Source organism: Telopea speciosissima, chromosome 7, assembly GCF_018873765.1.
Source record: "Telopea speciosissima isolate NSW1024214 ecotype Mountain lineage chromosome 7, Tspe_v1, whole genome shotgun sequence".
In the NCBI taxonomy this organism is placed as follows: Eukaryota; Viridiplantae; Streptophyta; class Magnoliopsida; order Proteales; family Proteaceae; genus Telopea; species Telopea speciosissima.
The window spans coordinates 10,204,799-10,225,700 of record NC_057922.1 but is presented as its reverse complement, the minus strand read 5'-3'; the positions used below and the strand labels follow the sequence as shown (position 1 = coordinate 10,225,700).

General features: G+C 39.5%; 4 protein-coding genes across 4 annotated transcripts; 3 read left to right on the top strand and 1 right to left on the bottom strand.

Annotated features, from left to right (window-relative positions):
• The first annotated feature begins 1,865 nt into the window (after window positions 1-1,865).
• LOC122668207 (putative methyltransferase DDB_G0268948) lies at window positions 1,866-7,188 on the top strand. The gene is made up of 3 exons (XM_043864800.1): window positions 1,866-2,247; window positions 2,340-2,395; window positions 6,553-7,188. Exons 1-3 carry the CDS (start codon window positions 1,866-1,868, stop codon window positions 7,186-7,188), a joined length of 1,074 nt encoding a protein of 357 aa, XP_043720735.1.
• Window positions 7,189-12,484: 5,296 nt separating this feature from the next.
• On the top strand, window positions 12,485-14,385 carry LOC122667039 (putative methyltransferase DDB_G0268948). The gene is made up of 2 exons (XM_043863210.1): window positions 12,485-12,640; window positions 13,750-14,385. The coding sequence occupies exons 1-2, from the start codon at window positions 12,485-12,487 to the stop codon at window positions 14,383-14,385; spliced, it is 792 nt and encodes a 263-aa protein (XP_043719145.1).
• Window positions 14,386-16,411: 2,026 nt separating this feature from the next.
• LOC122667040 (putative methyltransferase DDB_G0268948) lies at window positions 16,412-17,399 on the top strand. The gene is made up of 2 exons (XM_043863211.1): window positions 16,412-16,603; window positions 16,716-17,399. The coding sequence occupies exons 1-2, from the start codon at window positions 16,454-16,456 to the stop codon at window positions 17,346-17,348; spliced, it is 783 nt and encodes a 260-aa protein (XP_043719146.1). The 5' UTR covers window positions 16,412-16,453; the 3' UTR covers window positions 17,349-17,399.
• Window positions 17,400-18,451: 1,052 nt separating this feature from the next.
• On the bottom strand, window positions 18,452-20,318 carry LOC122669309 (protein NDH-DEPENDENT CYCLIC ELECTRON FLOW 5). Its single transcript, XM_043866057.1, has 3 exons — window positions 19,723-20,318; window positions 19,158-19,643; window positions 18,452-18,686 (listed from the first exon to the last, which is right to left on the bottom strand). The coding sequence occupies exons 1-3, from the start codon at window positions 20,269-20,271 to the stop codon at window positions 18,492-18,494; spliced, it is 1,230 nt and encodes a 409-aa protein (XP_043721992.1). The 5' UTR covers window positions 20,272-20,318; the 3' UTR covers window positions 18,452-18,491.
• Window positions 20,319-20,902: the final 584 nt, after the last annotated feature.

Below are 20,902 nucleotides of genomic sequence, written 5' to 3'. Positions count from 1 at the left end.
ATATATATATATATATATATATATATATATATATATATATATATATATAAATCCATCAATCTAAAATCATTATTACTGCTCTTTATTTACTGTAGGCTTGAAATACCCTACAGTATTCTTTAACATCCAATCCAAAGACAACGATGCCTGGCGAAAATCCATCTCCAAAATATATTGTTACTAGTTATACTTATATCTCATGTTTGACGTGGATTATAGCATTTCTTATTTCATATATTCATTCATGATTATCAAAGCCAGCTCAATTCTCTAACAATGAAGATTATAATGCAGAATGATCATTTCATTTAAGGATTTTAGGTAAGGTCCATTAGTATGACTGGTTTGACAGTGAAGAACCAAATTAGCCTTCAATGTGGGGTTTATACTATCCCCTAATTTTGAACCAACCCAATAGAATATTTTATTTTTCAAAACTGACCTTCTAAAATGGCTCAAAAGGGCTCAAGGTAAAAGGCATGTGAAGTTGAGGACGAGGAAAATTGTAATCCATGGTTAGACCAAATATCACCCGGTTCATCCGGCCAAAAATTCCATAAAGGATATTGTAGTAATTTAACATAGCGACGGAAGCATAAGCTCACATTAATATTCGGCGGTAAACATGGTACCAAACTAACGACCTTCGCCCCCGTTAGTCCGTGACTCTGTTAACGGTCACTCCAACGGCTTCCGCTGCTCCCGCCACGTAGGCGTAATGATTGGGTCGCAGCATTAACTTATCGATGACACAGAGAAAGCCACGTTGCAGTTGAGCTTGCGAGAGCGTTGAACAACAACGGCTACGAACACGTGGTCGTTAAGGTGACGAAGGCCTCGTTCGGTCGATACTCTCATTCACGTTCCGGAAAAATGGTTAAAAGGGAGGGTCGTGATCGAAGAAGAGTCTGGGCCCACAACTAAGGCTATGATGTGTCCTAAATAAAAACCACTATCCTTATGAATGTTTGTTACGAAGGTAAAATATTCCCATCCGATGAATTTCACATAAAAGCATATCAACCAAGTCTTGTGTATCCAAGTTCTATTCTATCATGATCCCACTTGCCAAAAACACCCTCAATAGGCAGTAGTAATTAACACAGGAGGAGCGGACAACTGAACTTATCTAGCATGTGAGTGGCCCGTGGCCGGCTGGCCGCCCCTTTAACTTCTAGGGGAATCAACGGTGAAATGCCTTTTAAGTGTGGGGCTCACCACATAACCTTTACAGGTGTAAGAGAGTGTCCAAATGACACAACTTTACAGGTGTATTTTTTTTTATTCGTAAAATTTATTTAAGATAATAATTTAAATAATTTTTTAAAAATTATTTGAAAATAATTTATCATTTTGTCATTGGCATTATCATAAAATACATATGTGAAATGACACCATTAAGAATAGTCTTTGCCTCTAAAAGAACCCTGTGGTTTGATTTTGATTCTTACATTAGGGTTTTTTTCGCTCTACTAGTTTGGCTTGGCTTTCCAGATCCATCGCCTTGGTTTTTTTAGATCCGCCGCCATGCTTCAACCAATCTCAACCTTTGTGCGTGTTAACCTATCTCCACCACCATGCGTGTTATACTCTCCGCCTTGTGCGTGTTATTTTTCTTTTCCCTTCTCATCTCTTCCACCATGATCATCGGAACCCCCATCGAAGAAGACGCAGGTGACGATGATGTGGACGACGATGATGCCGCCGTCCATCCCATCGGCGAGATTTGCTCTGACGGCAACGAACGGGTGAAGCAAAACATACTTCTCAAAGGCAACAAGAATAGCGAGGCCAAGCCTATCGACACCTCCAGCTGCGACCTCACCATCTAGGACATCGAGCGCAAGGTACCTCTTTCGTCTGGAATGGAGTTGAGCTCTTGTGCATCGGGACCTTCGGCAGCAACTCCGCCTGCGCTCTGGGATTCTTCAACCGTAGGGCCGTGGACAACCACAGCGAGTCCTATGACTTCGCTTGGGATGGCGCCGGCGCCTATGTTTCAGTCTTCGATCCTAGCTCCGGTAGATGATATGGACCTGTGCTTGAACTCGGCTGAGTTCAATCTGGTGTTGGTGTTGACGTTGAACCAGCCCTGTGCGGCTGAGCTCAATTTGGTCTCGGTTGAGTTCAATTTGTTCTCGGCTGAGTTCAATTTGTTCTCGGTTGAGTTCAATGTGGTCTCCAAGGGCTCCATCTTGCTGGTTTTGAGGAGTGGTGGGCCCAATGTGTGGGTGGTTAAGGCTTTTTGTCAGCCTAAAATTGTGCTCCATGTATACGTTTCAGTGTCTAGTCTCTTTGTTATGGGCGATCTTTCTTTTTTCTTTTTTTGTTGTTTGCAGGTGTTATCCACCCTGGTGCTTGTGGCACTGAGGTTAACGTCGGCCCTGCTGCTCCGGTCATCGGTCATTATTCGTCAACTCTCTCCTGCTGTCAATCGTGTTACACCCCCATCCTGACAAGGGATAAAATACTATAAAAAGGGTATGACTAGGATGCTTACCAACATCCTAAACCGCCTCCAGGATCATGGACACAGTGGCTTACCTCATAGTTATATAAATAAGAATCAGATCAATTATCAGAATAGCGGAAGACTTATAATAAATACTGTTGATCCTCATTTAGGGAATAACTACGGTGATAATAAATACATAAGGTGGATTATCCTTGAATTCAAAAGTTAATACAACAGAAGTTCTTTGATAAGTACAAAGAAAGGCAGAAAACATACATCAAGAAATATAATATTAAAAGCAACAAAAAGAAGATAAACATCAACGGTCGTAGACCAGCTTTCGCGTCAACATCCTTTACCGGGTCCTTTATCATCCACCTGTACCGTACAACCTGCATCACATTCTAAAAAGAAGAGTTCTCCAAGGGGTGAGCTTCCACTAGCCCAATGAGCAGGAAATTGAATCCACACACACACAATAAATATAGGACTGCAAGCCGAACCTGATGAGCAAACATCCTTGACGTCCCATACCACCAATGATGATTCACACATCAGATTCGATTTGCAGTCATGCAACAAACACAACAATATGATATGTAATATGAATAATGATGATGGTGATGATGATGAGATGTAATGTATGTATGAATGCTATGCTATGTAGAGTAATGAAATTGTATCCCTGGTACCGGAACACACTCTCGATCCCCAACGATATACCCCTAACTACGTCAGTGGAAGCCTGTCGGTCCCAGAACACACCATCGGTCTCCCAGCAAGCCTCCGATAATCTCAACCACGGTACCAGAACTTACCCTTGATCCCCGGGCTGGATTATCAATAAGGTGATACGACGTAGGAACTTACACATCTACCTTCCGTATCCCTTTAACACAAATATCAATCAAATATACAGCATACTATATAAAACAATCGTATCGAGAGGTATTCCGGGTGCATCGACGTCCCATACCATCTAGTACCAGGGTACCAGCATGACACGGCACATGACAGGCCAAATATAATATATGAAGAAAGACATTAAACAAATCACAGTATCATCTTATACAATTCCAACCACATTTGTAACACATAGTGTCATCAATTATCACACACATGAACATATTCATAGATAAACAGTGCAAACATGTATTTATGCATGAAGTGCATCACATAACATGAATGCATCAAGCACAACAATTAAACATAGAAACACTAAAAATAAAATAAGATCCAATCCCCACTCACAATATAGTTCGTGTCCCGTTGATTTGATTCATTGTTCGATGACCGCTAAGTGCTTCTCCTCACACAATTAATGAAGCCTAGGATAATGTAGAAGAGTGTTAGAAAGGGTGGGGGAAAGTCCCTTAAGGAAAACCCCATAAATTACACAGCCCGCAGGCCTTTAGGGCAGCATCGGATGCAAGCTCGGTTATAGGCAAGGCCTTGCATCCGCCCTTGCATTCGATCAAGGCATGATACGGTTTTGAAGGTGTTCTTTATCCCAATTTGTCCCATTTGAATCTTTAAGTCCCAAGGACAAGGGAAGGGTGTTCTAGGGTCCACTATGGCCTGGTTACATCATTAAATTCATTGGGTGTAGAGAACTTAAGGGATTGAACTCCCAAAGGTCACATTCTAGGGTTTTAAGTAATGAAACCCAAACTAAGCAATAAGGTTGCAAGGAGGGGTTTTAGGGTTGTACTTAGAGGCAAGGCCTTACAAATGAGGTACAACATTGAACCAAGGTCACCCCTTAGTTTCCAAGTGGAACCTCAAGGTCCAACCTTAATTTTCAAAGTTTCCCAACCCAAAACCAATGAGGGAAAAGAATTTTAAGGGTATCGAAGGTAGATCTTGGCACCATAATAGATCAATTAATTAGTATAATTAGGGGCATCTTAGGTTGTAATTAAACCCCCATTAAACCCTAATAAGTTCTACTCCAATAGCCACGAAGTAGGCAAGGTCTCCGACATATAACTTAAATTCTAAAGTTTCTGTCTAAACGCATCAGCCAGGTTTGAATCTACTTTCAAAGATCACACACTCATATTGGGTCCAAGGTTTCTTTATAATAATTGTAGCCCTTTGAGTCTAGTTTATAACGTAAGTTGAATCATATCAATGCGATATGCGTAGACCAAGTTATAGTCAAAACAGTGGGTCAAGGTCAAATGTCAGTAGTTCTGGGAACGGGCGGTTTTATGGGTGGTTTTTCTCAGAACATGAAATCGCACGTAAATCCTACTTTAACAGGGGGCTCAAGAAGGGTTTTGTTAGGTGCGGTTTTATAGGTGGTTTCTCAGGATATATGAAACCGCACCTAAAACCAACTTTAACCGAGAGCTTCTTAAAAGGATGGTCTCAGGGTGGTTGCAGGGGCAGTTTCTCGTGAGTCTTGAAACCGCGGATAAAACCACATGTCTCCAAACCCCAAAATCAAGGGATTCTTCACCATGGCTTCCATTTTCAAGTAGATTGGAGAAAAGAAAACACCAAGAAAGCTTCCTCCTTGGCACATTAGGGTCCTAAGACCTCATTAGGCCTAAGCATCCCAAGGATTCAATAAAGGAAAGCAAGGAGAACTTCATTTAGGGCATAATAGGGTAGAAACCCTAGGTCTTTCCATTGGGATGAGATTGGGAGCCTTGAGGTTAGCCAAAGGAGTAAGATAGCTCCACCATGATTATGGCCATGCGTTCACATTTATCCTTGGGTCTCAAAATAAATCCTAGGCCGATTCTCTCCCATCTGCCAACCCCAAACCCAAAATAAAGAAGGAAAAAGGCCTTAAAGGCTTACCTACCTTAAGGAAGTGGTACCCATGTTGAGGCTCCAAGAAGCAAGATCCTCAAGCCCCCTATCAAGCTCCTCCACACCTCTTCTCCCTTCTCTCCTTCCTCCACATTTTAGGTTTGCTGAGAATAGTAAAGAGAAGTAAATGCCTTTAGTTCTACATAGGTAAATGTGACTTTAGGACCCGTTTGGTTGGGTAACATTAGAATAGAAATCCATTTTTAGTTCATTAAGTTAAATGGGCCTATTGGGCTAAATGGGTCGACCCACTGGTTTCAAATAGAAAAGAACCCACTTAGGGATGGGTCCATTCACCATGGGATTATAAGCCCATCACACGCTCCCTTAAATAAGTGGGACCCACAATTAAAATATTCCCTATTCAACCATAATAGCTCAAGTAGTTCAAACCTCGACCCGCACTTCGAGGACACCGAAGGGAGGGATAAGTAATTAAATTAAAGGTTAGAACTTACATCTCTCTTGTCATGGTTTGTCACCCATGACCCGAACAGTCTCGCCACGACAGTGTCAAGCTCATCACTGAACGAGGTGTCCAAGTGAGGCGACGCTCCGGGGTACACTCTCCGGTACTCTTCACTTCCCGGACTAGTACTTGGAGGAAAATCAACGATTCGCCATCAACGAATTTCTCTCACAGTCGGTTGAGGAATCTTTCTTCCACAAGCAAGCCCGTATTGTAGTCAATGATTTTGTAGCTGGGTTTGACCATCATGGAGAATAGGTCACCGGCATACATGGCAGCGGTATCTACCCGTCACGAGGAAGAAATAATATTTAATTATATTCTCGGGGTGCGGGTATAACATCTTCCCCACCTTACAAGAAATTTCGTCCCCGAAAATTGAGGCAGCTAGGGTCTCAAGGTATAAGGGTTGTTGAATAACAACATCCCAAGTCACCCACATCTTAACTAAGTTAGGTATGCATTCGAAGGAATCATGCCAAACGAAACCTTAATTTCAGAAATTCTACTATACTGGTTTCAAACGCTTTCAATCTAGTTGTATGGTTCTTTCTCTCACCTGTGAAATGACCATTCCCCCTGTTTTTGCTGGGCTAGACCCTCCAACTCCCGTTACTGCTGAAGGAGAGCCATATTGCTCAATAATATTTAGGGTCAAATCACACATGTTATGCGATAGAAATGAGTCAGGTTCCACATTGGACACTTAATTTATACGATGGATATATTTAATTATTCCATTTACATAGTATATTGCTCATACCACGGATTCCTCTCTTGTTTCTGTTTCTTTGCTTATATATAGATCGCCGAGCACTATGAACAAGTGATTGCAAGTGATGTGAGCAAACCCCAAATAGAGCATGGAATACCACACCCAAAGGTTCGTTATGTTCATACCCCACCCTCAATGCCTAAGGATGAATTAGCTTCATTGGTAGGTGGTGAAGGTTCAGTTGATCTGATCATTGTGGCTCAAGCTGTGCACTGGTTCGACTTCCCAAGCTTTTATTCTCTTGTTAATCATGTCTTAAGAAAACCAGATGGTGTAATCGCTGTATGGGGTTACAGACATGTAAGTGTAGATCCAGGTTTTGACTCAGTCATGAAACGCTTCAACGACAGTGCTCTTCCTTTCTTCCATCCAAACATTGGTTACTTGGAAGATTCTTATCGCAGACTTCCATTTCCATTCGAGAGCGTCGGTATTGGATCAGAAGGGAATCCATTGTTGATTGACTTACCCCAGGAGACATCACTTGATGGGATATTGAATTGGTTAAGATCATGGTCTCCAGTCAATACAGCTAAAGAAAAAGGTATTGATTTGTTATCTGAAGATGTGGTTAAAGAGTTTGAAGCCGCATGGGGTGGTCCTTCTGATTCGAAAAGAACAGTGATTCACAAGGCTTTCATGATTGCAGGCAAACCAAGGATTTAAAACCCTGCAATATATATATACATATTGTGTGAGTGGATTAAGAAATCAGGTTGCATTAATACCAAAGCTTCCCTCTCTAATGGGTCATTCAAAATGCAAGCACTATGTCTTTGATCCTCTTTGCCCTTAAGATCATGTGTGTTCTTACAACCATATAATATGGATACCTAATCCAAATTTGTTATAATAATATTTTATGTAATTATTTTAAATAATTTTACCATGTAAAATTAATAGCAAACAAACATTAAAAAATTTGTATTTTTCAGAATGTAAATTTTACACAGAAACAAATGGAGCCTTATGGGATCACTACTCTCTAGTAACAGACATAAATTAGTTACCGTAACCTAATAGATTCCACAAGAAAAGCATACTTAATAAGGATAAGCTTGGACATGAAGAATTCTAGCACTAGAAGAGAAATAGGCACTTTCCTTATGTCTATCTATATTCATGTTTTTTTTTTATTTTTGATAGAAAGCAGGGCTATTCATTCATGTGCACCCAACGCTAAAAGAAAAAAACAAGAAACATAACATAGATAGTTGACATGTGATACACAAGGTTTCAAAACTGACAAGGTTCAGAAACCAAAGAGAGACATATGGTCCTGACATACATGTCATAGGCGGGACCGATCGGGTGAGAAAAATGGGTAACAACTACATCCCAAGGAAACTCGCTTTAGACACAGCTCATGTAACGGTTAAAACAAAAATACATACAAAATTAGGCACAACATTTGTTAGAAAATTGTTACATTTGGTGCTCAATAGTAATCTTTTTTTTTTGGAGAGGAGGGGGGGGGTGGTTGGTTAGCAAAGTATTTTCAGACCACCATTTGAAGAGGTTAATTTAAACCTCATGTAATAGAGGATTTGTTTAGGCCAGAAGTCAGTGAAAAGGACATTGAGATTTCATAAAAATACCATGGAAGAAATAAGGTGGTTTTTTACATAGGTCCCTTCAAGGGCTCCTGGGATGCGATGGACTACGAGCCTATTTTCTAATAGAAATGTTGAAAAAAGGTCAAAGAAAATCTATTCAAATTTAGAGCAAGAGATTGCTACTTGGTCGCATGGTTTCTATATAAGCATTTGGGTCAATGGATGACCACGCTTGGATATCTACCCAGGGGGCAAAGGCGTCATCTCACGATGCCCTGTGAGAGGGCATAGGAAACATAACCAAGTAGAGATCTTTTTCCCTCAAATTTATTAAAAAAAATTATAACACAAGGCTTATCAGATGGAATCAATCATACTTCGATTACATTTTATCCCTTAGAAGGAGGCCGATACGGTTCAAGAGTTTTTTTTTTTTTTTTTTTCTTTTTTGGGGAGGGGGGTTAGAAAGAATGTTATTCATTCATGTGCACCCAACGCCAAACAAAAGAAATCAAAATACATAAACGAGATAGAGAGCATGATAAACACAAGGTATAGATATACGGAATCCAAAACCAATGAGTGAAAATTGATTCGATCTCACATGCCATTGACTGGGTCATCCAAATTAGGGGATGGTCACAACCACTTCCCTAGATAAAAAGTTATAGACATAGCTAAAATTAAGTGCATGCACAAACTTGTCAAAAGAAAGGGTCCATACGCGCCAAACAGTCCAATGCCAAACCACCCACACATGTCGATACACTACCACAACCTACTTTCAAGAAAACCCATAAATTTGTGCACATAATGTGGAATAAAAGATTTTTTGCCAAAATCTTTGTAAATAGTCTTAGAAATTACTTGGATACATTCATTTTCTTTTTCAACAGTATAATAATTGCTCATGAGATTTTCCACAATCTAAATAAGAAAAAGAGGTCAGAGAGGTTGTAAAACCTAGACATGACTAATACATGAGATAGAATTGAATGGGTTTCCTTAGATCCATTTTTCAATTTCTAGGTTTAGGGGTTAGCATTTATTGTGATCTCGTCTCTATTCTATTCTCTTCTTGCACTTGCACCTATACTGTCACATTAGAAAGTAATGCCTTAGGTGCATTGAATCATCTAGAAAGAAAACGGTAGCCAAAGAACTTATCCACCTACTACAAATGTTTGTAGATGATAATTTCTTCTTTTGTAAAATTAAAAAAGAAAAAAAAAAATAGCAAAGGGATCACGTCTCTCTCTCATTTTATTTTTCTTCGCCAATGCCGAGGGTCAATTTTTAACGACTAATTATTGAAGTCATCAAGCTAGTTTTCATACTGATACTTTACAAGGTTAAGTGATCTCTCGGTCTTTCCAAAAGTTTTAGGGATTTATGTAAAATTCATCATCAAAAGATAGCTATTAAGGAGATAAGGCTTAAGTATCTATTAATTCACACACATCTCTATCCATATTTGATGTGGGATTATTTTTTCGTCTACTGCGTGGAATCTCAACAATCTCCTATTCTATGCGGGAGTTATCGAGATCTTCTCATCTTCCCCTCTACACGGGATCATCCGAAATCATACCGGATTCCCATGCCCTGACTTTTCTCCAAGTTTGGTCCTACCACACCTTGACTCTACCACAATCTTGACTCTGATACTACTTGTTAGGGACTGACACTTGTTATTTTGTATCATATACTGAGATTGAGATACCGAGTATATATACTTGTTGGAAGGTACCTCCAAATCACAAGGAAGCATTAATGGGGAAAATTCTTAATTGGTCACGCTGTACATGTAGTAGTATTATCCAGTATCCAAGGAAGAACCAATTAAGCATCTACGTACGTACCTACATGTCTGTTTCTGTGTCATTCTTCCAAGTGTAATTAAATATCCACGAAACCCAGATGCTGAGAATAACTTTATAGGTTTTGGAATTAAGCTCATGCATGACTCACATAGAAGCATATAATTAAGTTGAAAAAGAAAAGAATTGACAAAGAAAGTAAGATAAGATCAAGAACGATGAGCAGCAACAGCAGCAACTTGCTAGCTAGTTAGCACGCACTTGGGATTGTTAGTTGTCGAATCCGAGGAGGAAAAAGGAGGTAAAGAGAGAGAGAGAGAAGAGAAAAAGAGAGGAATTGGACCCAAATCCGGCCATGAACCCCATGTTGCTATATTCCCATTCCCACTATGCAATAATACAAAGTATCCTTCTGCAACTTCTTTATGGCACCAAATGAAAGCCTCAGTAAGCCCCTCACCACTTCTTACAAATTCAAAAGACAAAAACAATCCAATTTAAAAGGCGCATCAGAAATCTTCCATAAAGTGAAAGAAATGAATATCAATTTTTTTTAGAATCTTCAGATTCTTACAGACAGTTCTAAGTTTTTTCCTTTGCTTCTGCTGGGCAAAACTTCAGCGAGTTATATCAACAGAATAGTAGAATAAGGTATTCCGAGTCTTTGGTTGATTAGGTGACACCCGGATTTGAACTAGGGAAAAGGGATTTGTAGTCCTCCACACCAGGTCGAATACTTTATGAAATGGATGGAGTATTAGAAATTGTAGCCAGAAAAGCTATTTCAATAGTTGCATCCAAAATGCCCATAAGAACCCAATTCGTTATTGTAGGATAGGGATGTGGAACCAAAAGAAAGAATTTTTTGTAGTAAAAAAAATAAAATTGCTGCTTTCTTTATATTTATTTTTACACAAAAAATATTTCTTTGTTTTTTCCTTCACCCTTTGCTTTGAAAGAATATATTCAAAAATTTTTTTTGATTCAACTTCATACCCATACCCCCTTTCCTTGGCCTATTTAATTAATAGATTGCCACCGTGTCTGATTCAAGTGTCTCCGTCATCCGTTCCGATGATGAGGCTGCCACTTTATTGATATGATATTAAACGACAACAACCCCTTTGTAGCCTCCAGATGTCTCGCACTGGTTCCCACCTCCAACGGGCTTTGTAAAGGTAAATTATGATGCAACTTTGAAACAATGTAGCTTGGAGGGAGGCATTGGCTTGGTGTTTCGGTCAGATGTGAAAAAGCCTTTACATGCATTGTCTGCTCCCCTAAATTTCACTTTTGCACTTCAAGGTGAAGCTCTTGCCATCAGAATGGCCATTGCCAAAACGGCCACACTCTGGGAATAACGCACCTTGTTGTGGAATCTGACTGAAGAGAGGCAATTCTCTACCTTCAGGGTTCTCTTATGCACCCTCCCCTTGAAGCAGTTGTAATTCTAGATGATGTAATGCGTCTATGTAATTCTTTTATTGCTGTTTCGTTTTCTTCAATTCCACGGGATATGAATATTGTTGCAGATACCTTGGTCAGGAGGGCCATGTCTAGTGTGTGTATGATAGATTGGCCCATTTCCACTTCTTGGCTCCAGGACATGTTTGGAGTTCAAGGGCCCTCACATGATTATCAGTAAATCTTCATGTTACCAAAAAAAATTGCCTCTTGTTTTATTTGCAAAAATTCTTTTGAGGTAATAGTTTAAAAGATTTTACAAAAATAATTTGAAAATGACCTATCATTATGTCATTATTAAAAGACGACATTGTCATAGAGTACATATGTGAAATGACACTATTATCCTTGTTGGAGGAAAAAAAAATTGTCATTCTAGGAGGACAATAAAGGCAATTGTCAATTAACCCATGACCTTTTAACTGTGAAGCCTGATCCTTGCAACTGAGCGACCTAAAGAAGGAGAGCTACCCTCTCGAGGTTTTATACTTTTATAGGAGAATGTTTTCTGTGCCAGGAGCGCTAGCTACGGCATAGAGAATCTCAACCCTACTTTTATTATTCTCTGTTTTTTTGTTCTTTTTTTGTTTTTGGATTAAGAGCTTGTATAATAAGAGGGGGGGGAATTAGGGGAAGGGGATAGGTCCCAAAGTGGTTTGAACTCGTGACCTCTTATTTGAGGAGTTGATCTTTTACCAACTGAACTGGCGAATATTTATCCTCTATTGTCCACTGCCCAGACAGCAGAATGTTGTTCCCTCACTTGGGTGCAAAATGACGACTTAATCATCCGTCGGGCATCCTCGGGCAGTGTATTCGGATATAGTGGTTAAGTCGTCATTTCACATCTATGTGAAGGTACAGCACTCTGCTGTTCGGTGCCGGACAGCAGAGGATAACGATCGCGAAGCTGACGCCTTGGGGTAAGCTTTTTGACTCTTCAAAAGGAAGGATTGGAAGAGGGAGGGAATCATGTGACGTGTGTGATAAGGCAAAAGCCATCTACTTTTCTTAAGCTTGACTTGGTAATCTTGATCCTTTTTATTCTGTGAATGCGGTTCTCCATCCACCTCGATCGCTTCACGTCCAGTCCCTCGTAGAGTTTGAGAAGGCAAAGAAGATATGGCTGGCTTGTTCGATCGGCAACTGCAAGCAGAGGCATACGCTAATGGAAGGCCAACATATCCCAGCGAATGGTACTCGAAGATCGCAGATCTCACCCCTAATCGGACCTTGGCCTGGGATGTCGGCACTGGCAATGGTCAGGCAGCAATTGGGGTCAGTTCATCTTTCTTTTCTTTTCCTCTTTTCTAAAACGAAATTACAGTTAGGGTTACAATCAATCTTGCTTGCTTGCTTGCCAATGTATGAATTGATGAATAGGGAGTATAAGCCGAAGAGTATCTATATGCACAACTTGATTTCAGATGAGAAGGCAACACCAGACAGTTAGGCTAAGTTAGGTATGAATTGTTGGAATGCATTCTAAGTAATCATGCCAAACAAAATTCTACTGTACTGGATTCAAACGCTTTCAATATAGTTGTTTAGTTCTCTCTTAAACCACAATTTAGAGTCAGAGAGATCTTTAGCAGATGGGGTGTCTGAACCACAAAATGTTGTGGTTGAGAGGATGAGATGACAAATATATGAAAGATGAAAGCTGTGTTTGGTATGATTACTTGGAGTACATTATTTACCTAGAATGCATTATTTATGTAGAATGCATAGCAAACACAGCCTTAATGGGCCATGTCAATTGGGTATCCATGCCAAATAAACCCAAGGGACGCCCTGTAGAAGACAAAACACTAATACCACCGACAGCGAAAAACTATCTAGAAGACCATGTGGGCTGAATACCGCCATTTCTCCATAAGATTTTGATTTTGAGGGGTTTTTGATCCCTCAGGGATGATAGCCTGACAACGTTTCTCTACATCGGAGCAAATGTTTTTGACTATGATTGGCATGACGGAGTTTATTTGAACTCAAATTTGAGAAAGACTAAGGCTACCTCTCAATAATGGATCTGGTTCTTCTTCAGCCCTGGCGTGAGCCCTCCAGCCCAGCAAAAACAGGGGTATCGTCATTTTAGAGGGGGAGTTGGGTCCCACCTATAAAATGACCAAAACCACCGTTGTTTTGTTGGGGTAGACCCTCTAGCTCCCACCACGACTGGAGGAGAACCAAATTGCTCAATAACATTTAGGGTCAAATCACACATGTTATGCGATAGACATGATTCAGGTTCCATACTATAGATATAGTAATTATTCCATGTCATTTATATGGTATATTGCTCATACTTACGGATTCCTTCATTTGGTGAGTAGAACAGAGAAGATTAAATTACATTTTGTTTCTGTTTCTGTGCTTATACACAGATCGCTGAGCACTACGAACAAGTGATTGCAACTGATGTGAGCAAACCCCAAATAGAGCATGGAATACCACACCCAAAGGTTCGTTATGTTCATACCCCACCCTCTATGTCTAAAGATGAATTAGCTTCATTGGTAGGTGGTGAAGGTTCAGTTGATCTGATCATTGTGGCTCAAGCTGTGCACTGGTTTGACTTCCCAAGCTTTTATTCTCTTGTTAATCATGTCTTAAGAAAACCAGATGGTGTAATCGCTGTTTGGGGTTACAGACATGTAAGTGTAGATCCAGTTTTTGACCCAGTCATGAAACGCTTCAACGACATTGCTCTTCCTTTCTTCCATCCAAGCATTGGTTACTTGGAAGATTCTTATCGCAGACTTCCATTTCCATTCGAGAGCGTCGGTATTGGATCAGAAGGGAATCCATTGTTGCTTGACTTACCCCAGGAGACATCACTTGATGGGATATTGAATTGGTTAAGATCATGGTCTCCAGTCAATACAGCTAAAGAAAAAGGTGTTGATTTGTTATCTGAAGATGTGGTTAAAGAGTTTGAGGCCGCATGGGGTGGTCCTTCTGATATGAAGAGAACAGTGATTCACAAGGCTTTCATGATTGCAGGCAAACCAAGGATTTAAAACCCTGCATATAATAACAGCTACATCTGCGAACTGATGAGATTTTTTAACTGTGACATGGAAGTTGGACTCATTGTTGACGATATATAATTTCCTTCTGATTAGGAAATAGAATGGTGTAGTTTAGAGTATTTAATAGGTTATGTTATGCAATAAACTGTGTAAATCGTCTTTTAGATGATGTGAGATCAATGTTGCTATTGTTTGTGTGAGTTCTATGCATTAATTCATTCTGTTGAGTTCCCATTCACATCCACCCTTTTTCTCAAAGTTAAACCACCATAAATTTTCACATTTTGCACTTTTGAGTAGAGACAAAGGTGTGCTTTGAGCTTGGGAATGAGATCACGGATAGTTACTTGAATGAAAGTATAGTTACAATAGCGAAACCTTACTTAATAATAATAGGCCATGGTTAATATGGATTAAGAAATCAGGTTGCAGTAATACCAAAGCTCCCCTCTCTAATGGGCCATTCAAAATGGCAGCCCTGTGTCTTTGATCCTCTTTGCCCTTGAGATCATGTGTTTTATAACCCTTAGCATCATATGATCTGTATGTATTTGTGGGTCCAATGCCAATACGTGGTTCTTACAACCATATAATATGGACTGTCTAATCCAAATTTTTTGTCAGGGTGGTTTTGGGAAAGGAAAGAGGTGCAAAAGTTTTCCAATGATGGGTAGGAGAGAAGTTCTGTTCTCAATCCCAAAAGGCCAACAGCCCATATATGTTTGGCCCAAGTACAAGAGAGAAAAATGTGCCAGATTGATTTCGGAGAGTGTGCATACAATACACAACCAGGGTCGACTGGGATTCATTTTGAAATAGTTCCTCTGGTTGGAATTCCTACATGTAAGACATGCCAAAAACATATTTTAAATTTGGGATGTATGCATAGTTTCTAAAAGAAACTTTACAAGGTGACACACTTAGAATTGAAATGAATAAGATTTTTATTAAGAGTTAGATTTCTAAATGAATTAGTCACTATTTAACAGAGATACACCAATGGACAGGGGCTATTTGTAACATATTGTAAACTACAAGGAAAGTTCATGTAATTTTTTAAAACACGGGAGAAGGGGTGTAACTAGGGCATAGTTTAGGGGAGGGGTGTAACTTTCCCATTATATATACATCAAGGGAAGAAGAATGGTATCGGGTCCCATGACCCCTACACCAACATGGGGACCAATGAGGGAACACACAAGGGCATCAACCAGGGGAGATTCATTTTGTAGAGAGGTGAGGCAGGATAGTCATTTCAGGGGATGTGTCTGAGTGCATGCTGCTAGTGTCTTTTTCACATTAGTTAAATAGAAAAATATGAAGATACCACTAAGCACATATTAGTGGGCAAGAGAACCACTGTTGAGCCCAATGCTTATTCCAATCCAATGGTGTCCAAGGTGATCATCAAATAACTCACGCAATTGTGTTAGATCAATCGATATCAACATTCGACCAATTTCTTTCGCATGCACCATGCCACCACATTAATGTGACCTTTTGACAGCACAAGAATACAGATAATACACTAATTAACGGGAATTTACTTATACACATCTAGTCATGTATTTAGAACTTGACATTTTCTTTTAAGTCCCTCTTGTTTTATTTGCAAAAATTCTTTAAAGGTAATAGTTTAAAAGGTTTTTCAAAAATAATTTGAAAATGACCTAGCATTATATTATTATCAAAAGGTGACATTGTAATAGAGTACATATGTGAAATGACACTATTATCCCTATTGAAAGAAAAAAAAAATTGTCATTCCAATTTGACAAAAAAAGGGTAATTGTCAGTTAACCCATGACATTTTAACTCTGAAGCCTGATCCTTGCAACTGAGCTCCCCAGGGAAGGAGAGCTACCCTCTTGCAGTTTTATACTTTTATTATTCCCTGCTTTTTGACTCTTCAAAAGGAAAGGATCGGAAGAGGGAGGGACTCATGAGCTTGAGACTGGGTCATCTTGATCCTTTTTATTTTTGTCAATGCGATTCTCCATCCACCTCTCTCAACTTCCACTGCCTCGTAGATAGAGTTTGAGAAGGCAAAGAAGATATGGCTGGCTTGTTCGATCGGCAAGCAGAGGCATACGCTAATACAAGGCCAACATATCCCAGCGAATGGTACTCGAAGATCGCAGCTCTCACCCCTAATCGGACCTTGGCCTGGGATGTTGGTACTGGCAATGGTCAGGCAGCAACTGGGGTCAGTTCAATCTTTCTTTTCTTTAATTTCTTTCGTAAAATCTCAACCCCTATTAAATTACATTTTGTCTCTGTTTCCTTGCCTATATATACATATATATATATATATATAGATCGCTGAGCACTATGAACAAGTGATTGCAACTGATGTGAGCAAACCCCAATTAAATCATGCAATACAACATCCAAAGGTTCGTTATGTTCATACCCCACTCTCAATGTCTAAAGATGAATTAGCTTCATTGGTAGGTGGTGAAGGTTCTGTTGATCTGATCACTGTGGCTGAAGCTGTGCATTGGTTTGACCTCCCAAGCTTCTATTCTCTTGTTAATCATGTCTTAAGAAAACCAGGTGGGGTAATCGTTGTATGGGGTTACAAAACCTGCACTGTAGATCCAGATTTTGACTCAGTCATGGAACGCTTCAGGGAAACTACTGTTCCTTTCTTCCATCCAAACAATCGTTACTTATCAGATTTTTATTGCACACTTCCTTTTCCATTCGAAAGCATTGGTGTTGGATCAGAAGGGAATCCATTGATGCTTGATTTACCACAAGAGTTTTCATTTGATGGTTTAGTGAAATGGTTGAGCACATGGTCTGCAGTCCCTGTAGCTAAAGAACGAGGTGTTGATTTGTTAAATGAAGATGTAGTTAAAGAGCTTGAGCGTGCATGGGGTGCTTCTAATTTGACAAGAACAGTGATTCACAAGGCTTTCATGATTGCAGGAAAACCAAGGATTTAAGCCCACTACTTGAATGTCTCATAGTCAGTCATAGTTATGCTATCTCCATTTGTTAATTTACTTCATCTTGTAGTAACCGAAGTGGTGGCAACAAGTTTTTGCTCCCTATCTTATTTCCAAAGGTTTATTTCAAAATAAATTGAAAGTGAATTAATATTATGTTAAATTCATGAACTTGTCTTTCGCATTTTTCAAATAAAATTCAGGACTATAACGAGAGTGCATGAACATTTATGAGAGGTAATGTGATTCGATGGAAGAATCTAATTGCCTTATATCAAGACATTTTTGTTAAGATTAAGTTTTCCTTAACTCATGCAGAAGGAAGAATCCCTGCATTACTGGTGTGACCCTATGATTGCAGACGCCTACATCATAATCAACTCACTTATTGTAAAGTGTTGAAAATACCCCTCCCTAAGCCGATGAGAAGGAACCAAAGGCAATAGTAAAGGAATATTCCCTCCTTTACCTCGGGTGAAGGAAAACTGAGTCCTTTTTTGTAAGGATGTAATGTAGTTTTTTGACAAGCCAAACCATTACATTTCTAAGGCCTTATCTTGCCCAAAAGCAAGATCAACAAGATAATAAAACTGACAAATCAACTAAACCAATTGACTGTTTTGATTGTTTGTTTCTTAAATCAATAAAGAATTAAAACTGATAGACTAACTAGACCAAATGTCTATTTGTGATTCTTTGTACACACCCCGTATTGCCATCCAATAGTTGAGGCACGACTATGCATAAAACCTTTTGTCTTTTTTTTTTGGGTAGAAAAAATAGAAGAATGCATAACACCCATATGTACTGCCAAGGGGCAAATAGTGAATTGTGCCTAGGACCCAACTATTATTGGCACAAAACTAAATTTCAATTGAATGTCATTTTTTTTTTTTTTTTTTTTTTTTTTTTTTAATATGAATTGTGCTAGCAATGGTGCTTGGCTGGATGAAAATTTCTTCCATTCTATGCTTTTAGAGCAACAGATGGTAGACAAGATAAGAAAATGCTCAGGTATAACAGCCTTTCTTTCTTTCATAAATCCCTATCTTTTAAAGTACACTTTTCAATGTTTTCATAGTTTCATACATGGAAGCAAGGAAAACCAAAACTCAAACATTTTCTTTGATATAAAATGGTTTATAGATTTGGGTTGTGTAGATACTGAAATCCCCTCCATACATCTTTAGGAGCCAAGATTATTGGTTTCAGCAAAGCTGATGCACCTGCGCAGATATAAGCATACGTGCCATACCAGTCATAGCTTGACCCAGGACTGAACACATACAATTCATCAAACCCATCTCTCCCTACTATAACTGAGTTCCTTCTACCCTGTTTCATCCAACAACAGAAAGGAAACCTTATTTGGGTACTAGTTTAGACATGTATTATGAACCATAAAGCAAATAATCAATCTTACATACCCACATAAGTGATCAAAAGTGAACCTAATCGGATGCCTGACCATGAATTATGTCTGATTCTTTTTGGGCAGTCATATGATGAACCACTGGAAGCGAAAAACGATGTTTTTTGCCTAAAACAGATCTCTCTTGTGAGACCCATGGAGGTGTTAGGGTTCTATGCAAAAACTATAATCCCACATTGGATGTGAGTAATACGATGTGAAAGGTTATAAAGACTGAGCACTTTCTACTTTGTGGTTAGCTTTTAAGAATGAATTCTATGCAAGTCCTAACAAGTGGAGACACCCTTGCTTGGTTCGGGTTCGATCCAAAGTTTCACCCCTACCTCATATGCAAGTATTTCTCTACATTTCAATTGGAAATGAAAAGACCTTACCCTATCAATGAATGAGAACCTCCTAGGAGCGCTGGTGTATATTCTGCTCATCTTCTCAGTCAGGTGAGCATAGTTATCATCCTCTTCTTCCTCAATTTCTTCTTCTTCTACTTGTTCTTCTCCTGTTTCTCTGCCTTGGCTGTTTGATCCTGTCATTCCCCAGTTTGACATCAAGCCCTCAACAGCTGTTTGACCCCAGAGTTTGTTAGAATCCTGAAGTCTTCTGTGTCCAAAACCTGGAGGAATGATGCTGAAGTCTGACATTAATGGTGGCCTGTTGAAGTAATTTGATCCTTCCAGTCCAACAGCATAAGTTGCTTCAGGTGTACTCACTGTTAAATGACTTATAAGAGAACCCATTAACTGGAGAGGCAAAGGAGTCAAGTTTGAGATTTGAAGCTCTGTGCTCAGGGTGTCTGATTCGAGAGTCACTATGTATTTAACCTCAATCATGCCTTCTGAATTACTACAGCTTCCTAACTCAACCTGCATTTTGGGTTTTCCTGATAAAGTTTAAAAGAACACTCAAAAAGTAAGAAATTGAAGCAAGAAATAGAAAACAAACCTGAATGCCATCTTGAGGATTCCCTCTCACGTCAAGAAGAGCCCAAGTGCTTGGAGACCATGATGATACAGCACCATCAGTTCTACAATTGAAACCCACAAATACTCCTCCTTGAACAACAACACCACCATCTTCTCCCTTTGAAACAGAGGTATGGAGCACCTCAAGTGTTCCGCCATGCCACATGTGAGGCTTGTATGATGTGATTAAACCACTTGGGAGCATCAGGCTGGCATTACTTCCATTTTCCACTTGCATCTTTAGAACACAACTTTCTCCAAGTTCTGTAAAGCTAACTCCATGGCCCCTGAATTCCTTCTCCATGTAGTCCACATTGATGAGTGGATGTGAATTGCTTTCGATAGAAATGGGTAAGTGTGAGCTTTGTGAAGTAGGTGTTAAAGCTAGCAACGAGAAGTCCCTCTTGTTTCTGTGATGGTTAAAATTGAAAAGAAGAGGAGAGTGGAAGAAGGTGTTCAATTTCTTGGTTGGATTAGTAAAGGTGCGGAAAGTGCAATGAGGAGAATGGAGAAAGGAAGCGTCAGCCATGGCATGCCCGCGCCAAGAAGACTGCAAGTTCCTTTTGCGTATTTACTTTTGAGAGAGAGAGAGATTGAGTGGTGCTTATAAGCCTCTCATCGGACGGCACTTTTCGTTGCTTCCTTATATTGAAGATAATAGATAGATATTACAGATATTCCTGGCTTGATTTTTCTTATGCGTTTCTCCTTTATCCTAGTCCCCCTTTTATTAGGGGAAGTGGGGCCTTTTCCTAATCCATGACAAGTCATTTAGAGCACTATTAAGGACCGAATTTTCCATGGTGCTTTAGATGCACATGGAATGGTATCAGGAGGATATTTTAAGAAACATACTAAAACCCTATAGGGGTTTACAAACCTACACTGCGGTGAAGGAAAACTTTCTCAAAAACAAAACACTAATTCCATCTTTTAATGCCTAAATTATCTTCTAAACTAGGATTAACAATGGGGTGGGCTTAGCCAGTTGATTACTGCGCCCACAACCTTTAAGGAATGATATGACCTCTTGTTATGTCTATGTACCCCATCCAAACGAAAACGATTAGATGAGTAGAAGTGACTTGTCCAACCAAGCACACAAGTAGGAAACTATGAAAAAGAAATTTAGCAATTAAATTTACTCAACCATTGCACTC